This window comes from Mus musculus, chromosome 1 (genome assembly GCF_000001635.26).
Source record: "Mus musculus strain C57BL/6J chromosome 1, GRCm38.p6 C57BL/6J".
In the NCBI taxonomy this organism is placed as follows: domain Eukaryota; kingdom Metazoa; phylum Chordata; class Mammalia; order Rodentia; family Muridae; genus Mus; species Mus musculus.
Window position 1 is genome coordinate 107,440,615 of NC_000067.6, and position 13,152 is coordinate 107,453,766.

At 36.7% G+C, this 13,152-nt stretch overlaps 1 protein-coding gene across 1 annotated transcript in view; it reads left to right on the top strand.

Annotated features, from left to right (window-relative positions):
• Serpinb7 (serine (or cysteine) peptidase inhibitor, clade B, member 7) overlaps positions 1-12,075 on the top strand; it is a 30,001-nt gene extending 17,926 nt beyond the window's left edge. Inside the window, exons 5-8 of the mRNA NM_027548.3 lie at positions 5,378-5,495; positions 7,494-7,636; positions 9,562-9,708; positions 10,995-12,075. Coding sequence (NP_081824.1) covers positions 5,378-5,495; positions 7,494-7,636; positions 9,562-9,708; positions 10,995-11,393 — 807 coding nt within the window. The 3' untranslated portion in view covers positions 11,394-12,075. The remainder of the gene's footprint in view (positions 1-5,377; positions 5,496-7,493; positions 7,637-9,561; positions 9,709-10,994) is intronic.
• Positions 12,076-13,152: the final 1,077 nt, after the last annotated feature.

Sequence of the window (13,152 nt, forward strand, 5' to 3'; positions counted from 1 at the left end):
AGGGATGCAAAGATATTTTCAGTACATATAAATCAATAAATACTATATGCTACATGAATAAAATTAAGATGTAAGAGACTATTATCACCTCAATATGTGTAGAAAAGGGTATTAAAAATAAATGTACACAGTAATATTTTTATTAGATATTTTCTTTATTTACATTTCAAATGGTATCCCTTTCCCTGGTTTCCCCTATGAAAACTCCCTATCCCCTCCCCCCTCCATCTGCTCATTAACTTACCCACACCTGCTTCCTGGCCCTGGTATTGCCCAACACTGGGGCATAGAGCCTTCACAGGGCCAAGGGCCTCTCTTCCCACTGATGAACGACTAGGCCATCCTCTGCTACATGTAGCTAGAGCCATGAGTCCCACCATGTGTATTCTTTGGTTGGTAGTTTAGTCCCTGGGAGCTCTGGAGATACTGGTTAGTTCATATTGTTGTTCCTCTTATGGGGCTGCAAACCCCTTCAGCTCCTTGAATACTTTCTCTAGCTCCTTCATTGTAATAAAGACACATGCTCCACTATGTTCATAGCAGCCTTATTTATAATAGCCAGAAGCTGGAAAGAACCCAGATGTCCTTCAACAGGGGAATGGTTACAGAAAATGTGGTACACTTAAACAATGGAGTACTACTCGACTATTAAAAACAATGACTTCATGAAAAATGGATGGAACTAGTAAATATCATCCTGAGTGAGGTAACCCAATCACAAAAGAACACACATGGTATGCACTTACTGATAAGTAGCTATTAGCCCAGAAACTTGGAATACCCAAAATACAATTCACAAACCACATGAAACTCAAGAAGGAAGACCAAAGTGTACATTCTTGTATCCTTCTTAGAAGGGGTAACAAATTACCCATAGAAGGAGTTACAGAGATAAAGTGTGGAGCAGAGACTGAAGACCATCCAGAGACTCCCCCACCTGGGAATCCATCCCATATACAAACTCAGACACTGTTGTGGATACCAACAAGTGTTTGCTGACAGGAGCCTAATATAGCTGTCTCCTGAGAGGCTCTGCAAGTACCTGACAAATACATAAGTGGATGCTCACAGCCATCCATTGGACTGAGCACACAGTAATAATTCTTAATAAACTAGGTAGAGATAGAATGTATATTGCTGTCTCAAAGACAATTGAAAAAATTTGGTCTGTAATCAGTAATAAGACAATCATGGTCACTCTCATTATTTATATGCGACATTAAATACAATATTAAAAGTCTAGTTGATAAAAAGAAGTGAAAGATACTCCTCTCAGAAAGGAAACTTAAATGGTTGGTGATTTAGCTCAGTAGTAGGGCCTAGCAAGCACAAGGCCCTGAGTTTGATTCTCAACTCTGAAAAAAAAAAAAAAAAGACAAAATAACAAAAAAGAGAAAACTTGACTGTCCAAAAGGATGATGTGATACATATTACCTATCACATACCTACATGTCAATCATATCTATCTATCTATCTATCTATCTATCTATCTATCTATCTCTCTCTCTCTCTCTCTATCTATCTATCATCTATCTATCTATCTATCTATCTATCTATCTATCATGTTACCATATATCTAACATATATATTTATTTTTCTGTCATATCGTTATCTATCTCTAAAGGTTCTATAAAAAATCTACTTGAACTCCTAAATTCTTAGTAAAATTACAGTTTAGAAAGTCATTTTACCAAAAGTATCATTCCTAAATACTACACACAAACTACCTGTAAAGGAATTCCACAAACAGTCCTACTTATGAATAGTTATTAAATGGAAATTTAGGAATAAGTGCAATCCTTGACCTGTGTTAGTCAGGGTTCTATTGCTGCGAAAACATGCCATATCCAAAGCAACTATAATCAGAGGAAACGCCTATTGGGGGCTTGCTTAGAGTGTCAGAGGTTTTAGTTTCAGAGTTTTAAACATATTATCATCATGGCAGGAACCATGGCAAAATGCAGGTAGACGTGAAGCTGGAGAAGAAACTGAGAGTTCTACATCTAGATCTGAAGGCCGCAGGAAGAAATAAAGCCACGGTGCCTGCCTGAAACCTCAAAGACCACACTCAGTAGCCCACTTACTCCAATAAGACCACACCTACTCCAACAAGGCCATACCTCCTAATCCCTCCCAAGTAGTGACGCTCCCTGTGAATAAAAATTCAAGCATATAAACCTATGAGGGCCATTTATATTCAAACCACCACCTTCCCTCACCGATTGCGGTAGGCTTGTAGCTATATCATAATGCAAATATGTATTTTATCCAAGTTAAAAAGTTCTACCATCTATTATAACATCAATACTGTTCAAAATCTAAAGTTCAAACTCTCTTCTGAGACTAAAGGCAATCTCTGAACTCTTACCCTCTGAAATAGTCAAAATAAAAAAGCAGATCACATACTTCTAACCTGCAATAGAACAAAATATGCATCAGCATTACAAAAGGAAGGGAAGAGAGCACAAGAAAATATGGGACCAAAATAAAAGACCTAAACCTAGCTTGGCAAACTCCAAATTCTGTACCTCCATGTCTGATATCAAAGTGATCTTCAGATCTCCAACCCCATTCAGCTTTGTTGACTGTAACACATTTGGGCTTGTTCCTCATGCTGATAGCAGGTCTCCTTCCCATCTATTCCATGTCACTGGTCTTCCATGACGGAAGCCTGGCTCCAGCTTTTTCTTTTTTCTTTTCTTTTCTTTTTTTTTTTTTTTTTAACCAGAGAAGAAAGATTTTATAACCCATTTCTTGTATTCTTAACTATTAAGACCAGAATCACACTGCTAAAGCTGCCAACTTCTGTGGCTTGCTGAGGCTGGGCCTTAGCCTCTATGTTCAGTTTCATTTGCCTCAGCTCTGTTGTGAATGGTTTTCTTCACTGCTTAAACTTTTCTTCATTTGCTTTGCTTAAGTTAGAAGCTTAGCTGCATGGGGTCTGGCTCTAGATCACCACTTCCTTTATTCCATTTAGTTTCAGGCTCTTCTTTAAACCTTTTATCTCAAGTACTGGTCATACCTCCAATATACTTGGTGTGCCCTTTTTCACCTTAAACTGTACATTTTGTATTTTTTCCTTGTTTAGTGTGCTCCTTTTCATTATATACCTGCATAAGAGTGGCCGTTAATAACCAAGCATCCTAGTAGATACTAGATCTTCTCTGCCAGTGCTATTAATTTATAACTCTTCAAAATAGCTTCAGGCATTTTTTTTTTTTTTTTGGCTAAGGGCAGAAAGCAGGAACATTCTTCACCAAAATATCAGAAGAATGGTCTCTAGGCCACTTACTAATTTCTTCTCCTGTGAAACCTCTTGAGTCAGGCTGTCATACTATACATTGCTCTAAGCACCAGTCTTCCGTGCCTCTACTAATATGGCCCATCTTAAAGCATTCAACTGATTTCCTAATTGCAAGGCCCAAAGTCCACATTTGGTCAATAGGCAGCATTGTCCTGACTATCAGAGCAATACCCCATACCTGGTATCAACTTCTGTCTTAATCAATGTTTTATTGCTTTGAACAGACACAGTGACCAAGGCAACTATAATCAAAAAAACAAAAAAACAAAACAAAATTTCATTGGGGGCTTGCTTATAGTTTCAGAGATTTAGTCCATTGTTATTAAAATAGGAAGTATAAAGCCATGCAGGCAGACATGCTGCTGGAGAAGTAGCAAAGTAACCAAGAATCTATAAAACATCCTTCAAAAAAATAAATAAACTGAAAGTAAAAGAAGTCTACAATCTTTTTTTGCTAATAGAAAATGTGGGAATCCTGTTGTCTGTGGAAAGATCTGATAGAGGAGCTGGGAAAGACAAGGTTAAATAGCTGGGTTTCATTCTAGTGAGTGCTTCAGCAAGCATTCTTCAGAGACTAAGGAAACATGCTGGAATGATTTGTGGCATAGAAGAATATAATTCTATTAGCTCATAGTGATAGATGTAGAGGAGTTAGAGACCTTGTGAAAGGATTTATTTAGACAAATAACTCCTTTTAAAAATATGCTATCTTAGAAAGAGATTGGTATGGCATGTTAATTGAATTTAAAGAAAAATGTGTAAGTGTCAAATGGCTTGTAACTCTTCCAGGACTATCTAAAAGTGGTAGACTATAGCAATGCCTATGTAATTTTGCAACCCCTGCCTTTCTTAGGCTTTCTTCTTGCTGACAGCTTACACTGACCATAATTACTTCTCTAAATGTGGATGGGGTTTTAAAATTAATCTTTCTAATTTGTGTCTATGAGTAGATTGGTAGATGGATAGATGAATGGATTGATAGATTGAAGTTTATCTGTAAATGAATAGTCTGATCTCATCATCCAGATAGACCAGAGATTGCCAGTCAATTCTCAGCATTGGTATAGAACATTGTATAGTCTTTACTAGGAAACTACTGGTAAATATAGAGCAATAAAACTTATATTAAATACTTTTCTTCCAAATATGAAAATCTTTGTTACAAGATATTTATGCACATGTTTGCTACATTCCTAGAATGCTGATAAATTGAGTAACATAATAAAATTAAATTTATGTACTTTGGAACACTCAGAAAGTAGAAAAAGTCAGTGCATTTTATATTAGGAGTGCAATAGTAAACAAAGCATGCATGGTCTCAACTTCACAGAATTTCATGTGTATGGAGGATTTGGAATATTTCAAATGCAGATAAAACACATTGTGACAACTGATGTAATTATGTTTGAAAAGATAGGGGTGCTCATTATCATGATTTGGCAGTTATATGTTAATTAATTGTATGTATCAAGTTATCACAATGTGCTCTATACAAGCGTTCAGATACTAATTTTTCTTTGAAATGAAAGTGAAGGCATTGTTATAAGCCACTGGAAGGACTAAGGAAGTGTCTCTCATGGAAAGAAGTAGCACACTTGCTGACTACGAGGAGCATTGGAGTGGAAGGAGTGATGCACAAAGTTTGCAGCAAAGCGGGACTCATGGATGAATCACTAGAGGAAGTATAAGGACTCCAGTATAATTAAAGCACCGATGTGGAGAGATAACTAGAAAGGAGGAAATGAGGTGTGAAGCCATTTAGGCTGTGTAGAGAGTTTGCGGTCTGATCTTATGTGTAATAAGTAGCCTTGAAAGCCTTTAGCTAGAAAGGTAGATAATGAGGACACTGGGGTATTACGATGAGAAAGACATGTTGAAGCTGAGGTAGTGAACTTTAGCCAGCAGCCCCCAACCCAATCCAGAAAAAGTCAAATTGATATTTAACATGCCTGTATGATAGTGCTGGTCATGTTTTCACTTTTTGGAGGCAGTGGAAATCAAGAATCAACTTCACATTTCTTTGTACTTGGTCAGTGGTATTTATTAATACAAAATCGATATTCTTATTTGCAGAACTACATTGAGTGTGCTGAAAACTTATACAATGCTAAAGTGGAAAGAGTTGACTTCACAAATGATGTACAAGATACCAGATTTAAAATTAATAAATGGATTGAAAATGAGACACATGGCAAGTGAAATATGTTTGTTTGTTTTACACTATTTGTTGGTTATATGTAAATATTAAGGTCAGGTTACTTGAAACATGGAAAGTTCTATGCAAAAATATTAAAATATATATAAATATATATAAGAAGTACCTCCTAGTCCAAAAAATGATTGTTGGTTTTTTAGACTATTTGTTTGATTTATTTCAATATTTAAAAAAACCTTTTTATCAAATAACATAGTTATCAAAGGTAGTACTTTCTGAAAAACTGCAATACTTCATCTGAATTTTAGACAAAGTGCTCCTCGAACACAAAACACAAAAACCTATTAATTTTTTGTGTTGCTAATCAAATGATGCTAAAGTTAATACTACTTATTTACTTATGGTGGGTTCTGATTTGAACTGTAAAATTATTCACCTATGTGAGTTTTGGATCACCTCAGAACTATGAGCCATGTGACTTACACTCCATTTAGCAGCACATATGTTCTCTTGGGAATAAGAAGATAATTTCTCCATTTCCTTTCTTCATTTATCATTATGTCATTACTGTGTGTTGGCTTACTCCCTATTACAAATCTCAAATATAATATGTATATAACTAATGAATCAAAAGAAATGACATAACTTGGTTTAGGAAAACTAAGTGGCAGTCTCTGAAGCACTTCCCTCCCATTTGAAGCTTTCATAGATATGATTTAATCTCTGAGAATAAATGATATAACTAACAAAAGTCTTGCTAATGTGAATTGGGAGGTATCAGCCTTTTTAATGGAATGGAATTAAATTCCACTTGGAGTTGCACAGTTTCAGTGTGGTTTGGCCAGTGCCATGAAGGGGCTTTGGGCACTTCTTCCCAGACAAGAATAATGCTGTCATGGCCTTTTGGTTCTTTAGTGATATTTGCATTTTTTTTCTTTTAGTAATATATTTTTATCTCTTCCACATGACTGAGTCTAATTTTGTGTTTAAAACTAGGTCATAAATAGATAACATTGGTTTATTGTTCTAGGTAAGATGACCAAACACCTCAATCTTGAGACAAATGTTGAACTTATCATTTTCACAGATCAGCAATTGATTGATTATTAATAATAATTTATTTTTTCTGGGAAACACTGAGTTGTTTCAATTTGTCAGATAGTTGTGACTTCTGACAACTTGTCATTTCCTGTGCAATTGCTGTGGCAGTGTCCCATGGAAGCCCACCCACAAGGGCTTCTCTCCAGTTGGCTGATGAGTCCTGCTCTGGCTATCAGCACTTCCTTGTTCTCAAAATGACATTTCTGAAATCTCATGGTTATTTTTGGGGTTACCTAAAAGTTTTCTGTAAGCAGCACTCTGAACAGGGGACCTTCTTGGCTTTCACTTCTCTTTTGTGGTGTTTACCTCAACCAAAAAGTCGACTTCTATAAGTTTATTATTAAGTTACAGGAAAGTTCTCAAATTGCTCCATCTCATTTGGTGTTTGTGTGGCCCTATTCTTTCAGTATACTTTTCAGTCAGCTTTGGAGATATGTGAGTTTCTGTTTCTTTCTGGAAATGCAATTCTCCAGACTTTGCTTGAATGCCTTCTCTGAGGCTTGATTTCTTCATAATGGGAAGCTCATGTCTTCATTATGTCATCTCACTGTATGAGGTTGTGTTACAGGTTGAATCTGGGATAGCGAGTCAACATCTCTGGGGCTACCACAGCCACAGTGATGATTACACTTGATTTCTTGCTTGAGTGACTGTATCAACTATCTCATGTCCCTGTGTTTCAGTTCCCCTAACAGGAAACCAAAACAACGGCAGCATAGATTTTTTGTAAAGAATTCAAGAGAGTTAAACCAAATAATGTCCTTAGAGGGTTTAGAAAATACCAGGCAATTTTATTACTATAATGTTGCTACTGACATCAGTTATTTGAATAATAATGATATTTTAAAACATGCTCATTAACAGTCTGTGAGCACATTTAAAAATGTGTTTCACTATAGATGGGCCTTGTTCCATTCAACTTATTTTCAAAAGGAAAGATCAAGAAGGTGTTGGGCGACAGCAGCCTCAGCTCGTCGGCTGTCATGGTGCTGGTGAACGCTGTTTACTTCAAAGGCAAATGGAAATCGGCCTTCACCAAGACTGATACCCTCAGTTGCCGTTTTAGGTCTCCCACGGTATGTACATAACTATTAAGGAACCCACCTCCAATTATTCCTTAGTGAGAACTGTGGTCTTTGCACACATTTTATCTGTATTGCCAAATGTGGTAAGATCCCTCTCTTGCTTTCTAGAGGTGGCATTATTGTCTTGGACATGTTTAAATGTGGTTGGACTCACCATACCTTGAAGTTATTATTAAATCAAATGATATCCCAATTGTATTTTAATCAGTCAGTATTTTATGTTAACTGCAGAGAAATACTGTTGCATAGGTTTAAAATTAAGTCTTACTTTTATTTCTTACATATTACAAAAATAGATTGACATCTTCTTTATATATCGTTCCACATCAGGAATTTTAAACATGGAAGTACTGTAACAATCAGCAGTGGTTTATCTTTGGTGGCTTGACTTTGGTGACCTACATACTAATCCTGAGGTGAATTCAAAATCTGATTGAGAAAATTCCTGACCTTAGTGACTCTGTGAGGGAAAAAGTTAAGCACAGAAACACTTTCAGAATTGTATACGAACAACAAGTGAATACAATAAATCATAGTAGCACACACCTTTGACATGTCCTCTCTTGCACTTGCAGTATAAAAACTTCCAGAGGTCATGTCAGCCCTTCAATGGCTGAGATGGACGGGTTTAGAACTAAATACTTGTTCTGCATTTTTGTCCACCCACTCTCCACCTCACACATTATGTGAGTTGCCTCACTTTCAACAATAAATGTAGGCCGTGTAGCATTCTTGTCTCCTAGATGGTCTTGGGATTCTATTGGAGCTTTTAAAAATTATTTTGGCTTTCTTTAAAAAACCCATCATGCTGGCCACATCCCCTTACATTATAGCTTTTACTGCATAGGCTATTCAGTCTTGAATGCCAATTTCACAATTGGTGCTGTTAATGTACAAGACAGTGAAAAGAGGAGAATAGTAGTACACATGTCACAAAAGTAACACACAAACAAGGCGTTAGTGAAATGCCTTTGTAAGATGTGTGACTCTCCCATTGAGTCCATGGCACTGTGTGGCTGAGCCATCCCAGCCCCGACCAGGGGCAAGCACACTCTCATTTCTCTCAATGGGTCTTTGTACTATTTGTTGTTTCCTGTATGTTCTTTTGAAGACCAAAAGAAGAATTTTACTAGAAGGATAGGGTCCTTAGGTTCAAAGACACAGAATTTACTGTCCTCTTGTATAGACATTTTGTTCTAAAAATGGATATTACAGAATTGTCGACAAGTTTGTCTATTTTAATGTCAAAAGGAAAAAGAACTTGTTACACCCGTATGATATTTCTAAATTTATGAAAGGTATCTTCAAGATAAGAAATAGATTGCTTCTTACATTAATAACAGATGTAATCTATCATTTTATGCAAATTTTAATTTTCCTAGGACTTTATTCTTAAATTACATGATGTTATTGCTCTAGTGCTTACTTTGGTTTGATGTGAGAAGAAGCCTACAGAATTATTTATGTATTGTCATGTAGTATAGAATTTATTTTTTAATTAATTTAATTTCTATTAATTTATATAATTAATTAATTTTTATTTTTATTATTACTTATAGAAACATTTCAGCTAACACACGCAGCACAAAGCAATCTTTCACCTAGTAACTCTATATTAACCCACAGAGTCCCCACCATTGCATGCAGTAAGGACCATTCATCATCGATGGATTGTCTCTATCATATAGATGAGGGTCTGGAGGCAAAAATGTGAGGTACCTTAGCTGAAGTTAACTAGCTGAAATGTTTCAACTAAAGGACTAACTTAATTAAGATGAAGGCATCTTACAACGAACACTTGCAATGTATCAGAAAATGTCCAAAGCCTTCTAACCAAATCCATATTTTTACGTGTACTTGGTCAATGAGTAAGCTAATATAGGCTTGTAAACACCTCTTTGTGATCTGACTTCCAGTGTCCTGGAAAAGTAGTTAATATGATGCATCAAGAACGGCGGTTCAATTTGTCTACCATTCAGCAGCCACCAATGCAGGTTCTTGAGCTCCAATATCATGGTGGCATAAGCATGTACATTATGCTGCCTGAGGATGGCCTATGTGAAGTAAGTCACAGTTGCCCTACAATGGACTATTGTGTGCAGAATACTCTCGGTTATGTTTATTTTCCGTGTGTGTGTGTGTGTGTGTGTGTGTGTGTGTGTGCATGCGCACGCGTGAGTGCGTTCATGTGCACATGTGTGTTACATAGTAAGGGAATTGACACTATAGAAGGCTAGAATCAAGGAGAAAAGGGGGAATTCAGAATAAGAAGATTACTAACAAACTAGATTATTTATACATAGAAATTTCATATGAACATTGGACTATGTAAGTTCTGATCCTTTATAAAAGGTAGGTTTGATGTATATGAGAAGTATTTTTAAAATTTCAGGGCATTTTAGTTTAAGAGATGTCCATGTATCTCTTAGTATGAAAAAAAAAAGCATAGTGAATCTATGCTTCCTGAGAGTGATTATCATACTGGGAGAGATCTGTCACTCCATTCCCAGAAGATGGGATTCTGGGTCTTTACTTCAGGCCATCTAGGTTTATTTTTCATTTATTATTTTATCGTTAAATTTTTATTTTATATGTATGGGTATTTTGCATGATTGAATGTCTGTGCCACATGTGTGGCTGGTGTCCTTGGCATAAGAAGGCATCAGATTCCCTGAAACTAACTATAGATTGTTATAAGCCATGTATGCGTGCTGAGAGTCAAACTGTTAAGCCAACTCTCCAGCTTTCCTCTGGTTTATTTTTCAAGCTGTATAAACATTTAATCTTTATAAGTCTTTCATGATAGGACAATGATTAGATGACAACTAAGCTCTCTTTTCCTTTGGTGACCCCTCACTTCCCTATTTTTCTTGTATGTCTACTGCTACCTCATTATAGTATCTTTAAAATACTTCACAGAACCAATATCCCTAATTCTATTTTAAATGATATTTATTTTTATTAATGTTAACTATTTTTTTAAGTTTAGAGAGTAGAGAGTATAATTATGCCATTTTCCCTACCCTTTCTCCCTCCAAATGGTCCCATGTACCCCTCCTTGTTCTGGATGCCTGCCTATTATTCCACTTTCTCTGTCTTTCCCAATATGCACAGGGATTGGACATGTCAGTTAGTACACACAAACCATGGCTTGTCATAGCTTCATGAGTTAAACAAGCAACCTGTTTAAAACATTTACTCACGTTCTCTCTGTAATTTCCTCCAGATCCATTTCATGCACTGCTGTAGAAAAACCCAGAAGGGTGTCACCACAGAACACCAGATGTCATTGTAGTTTCATTGCACTCTTCCCCTAACAGTATGTTTCCAAACTTTTAAATCTCTATAGATTGAAAGCAAGCTGAGTTTCCAGAATCTGATGGACTGGACCAATAGGAGGAAAATGAAATCTCAGTATGTGAACGTGTTTCTCCCCCAGTTCAAGATAGAGAAGAATTATGAAATGACGCACCACTTGAAATCCTTAGGCTTGAAAGATATCTTTGATGAGTCCAGTGCAGATCTCTCTGGAATTGCCTCTGGAGGTCGTCTCTACGTATCAAAGCTAATGCACAAGTCATTCATAGAGGTCTCAGAGGAGGGCACTGAAGCCACTGCTGCCACAGAAAATAACATTGTTGAAAAGCAGCTTCCTGAGTCCACAGTGTTCAGAGCCGACCGCCCCTTTCTGTTTGTCATCAAGAAGAATGACATCATCTTATTTACTGGCAAAGTCTCTTGTCCTTGAAATTCGATTTGGTTTCCTATACAGTAACAGGCATCAAGAAGCATCATAAGTGAATAGAATTGTAATTGGAAATACATGGGTTTGCTTTGATTTGTTTCAGTGCATTGATGGTCAGCAAATGATACTGGTGACTTAACTCTTTTCGATACCTGGTTGATAGTCTAAATGCCTGCTCTCATCATTTCTACTCCATTTACTTCCCTTTGTCTAATACTATTGACCCATCTGGGGTTTGATCCACTCACAAAGAGAATGCAGGGGCTGCCTGTAGAAACTTTTACATTTAAATTCCTGAGTTTTCAGAGACATTCCTGATTCATGATACAACAATCTAAAAAGTAAGCCCATTTGTTTCTCAGAAACCAGAATGAAGGCTAACTCATTCTTGAGAAACAAGATGATGCTAGTATTTCCTTCAGTATGCTTGACTTCACAATCACTGTAAAAATCAGGGACTCAAAAATACAGAATTAAGATTGGTAAGCAACCAAAGTATTTCATTAATAACTTCAAATTTATAGCCTTTGGCATTCCTGGGTAAGACCTAATATGTACATAATTTTCAAATATTAAGTATTTTTTAAATGTTGGCAGTTGTTATTTGCAGAATATTATTTCGTATTCTTTTGAGATCCTGAGTATTTTCTCATGTTTCTCATAATAAAGATGTATAACACCTGCACAGTGTGACTGCTCACCTCTTCTTTTTGAGTATACCAGCTTTTATTTTTTTAGGTATTTATTTTTTAGGTAATGGAAAGAGGAAGTGAAGAAGGAAAAGAATGCTTTTGTAGCACACAATTAATCTGGTTCGATAATGCCTATCTATGACACATTATATTACTTTTACATGCATACTACTGAATGAGATAATTATGAGTAAAAAGATTTAAAGTTAAGAATGAGAAACAGGGATAGCCCTAAGTAGGCTACCTATGTTTTCCCTCCTCTCTTCTTCTATTCCATCTGGTCTCCTTGGTCAGTTGGCTTTTATTTTTATTTTTATTTTTTAATTTCTATTTCTATTTTTATTTTTTGAGACTCACCTGTTCCCAGTCCTCCTTGTTACTAAAGACTTCGTAGCTACTACGGTGGGTAGTGCAGACCCAGGTAGGTTGTCTATACTGTACCCTGTTTCTTCCTTCATTCTAGTTGTCCTATACTTATAGCTGCTTACCAGGGATAGGTCCTTCCCCTGAGGCTGTCTCCCTTCCTCAGAACATTGCTTGATTCTTACTCCACTTACTACCAGAGATCCTGCACTCACCACACATTGCACAGATGCAAGCAGGCCCCTTTCACTTTCTTCCCCTCCTCTTGCATGTCAGATGCTTGAGCTGCATCCAACCTACAGTATTTTCCCAGGTCCCATTCTCCCTACTCATGTCTAGTCCTGAACTCTAGCCCAATTGAAACCTCTTAAATCTGTAGACCTAGCCTGAACTGGACACTCTGTACAGCATCCCAGTATGATCAATCCTACCTGAGCCATCCCAACATCCAGTTTTCCCCATCAGATATTCTGTTGGTCAGATTAATCAGGTAAGACCCTCAGACCTTAGCATACTTGCAACATATCTAACCTCCAGGCATAGCCCAGGTTATATACCTGTGCATGGATCCAGTCTGGTATGTTTCTAAAAACTCAACATTCTGCACCATATCTGTCTTAGTTAGGGTTTTACTGTTGTGAACAGACACCATGACCAAGGCAGGTCTTATAAAAACAACATTTAAATGGGGCTGGCTTACAGGTTCA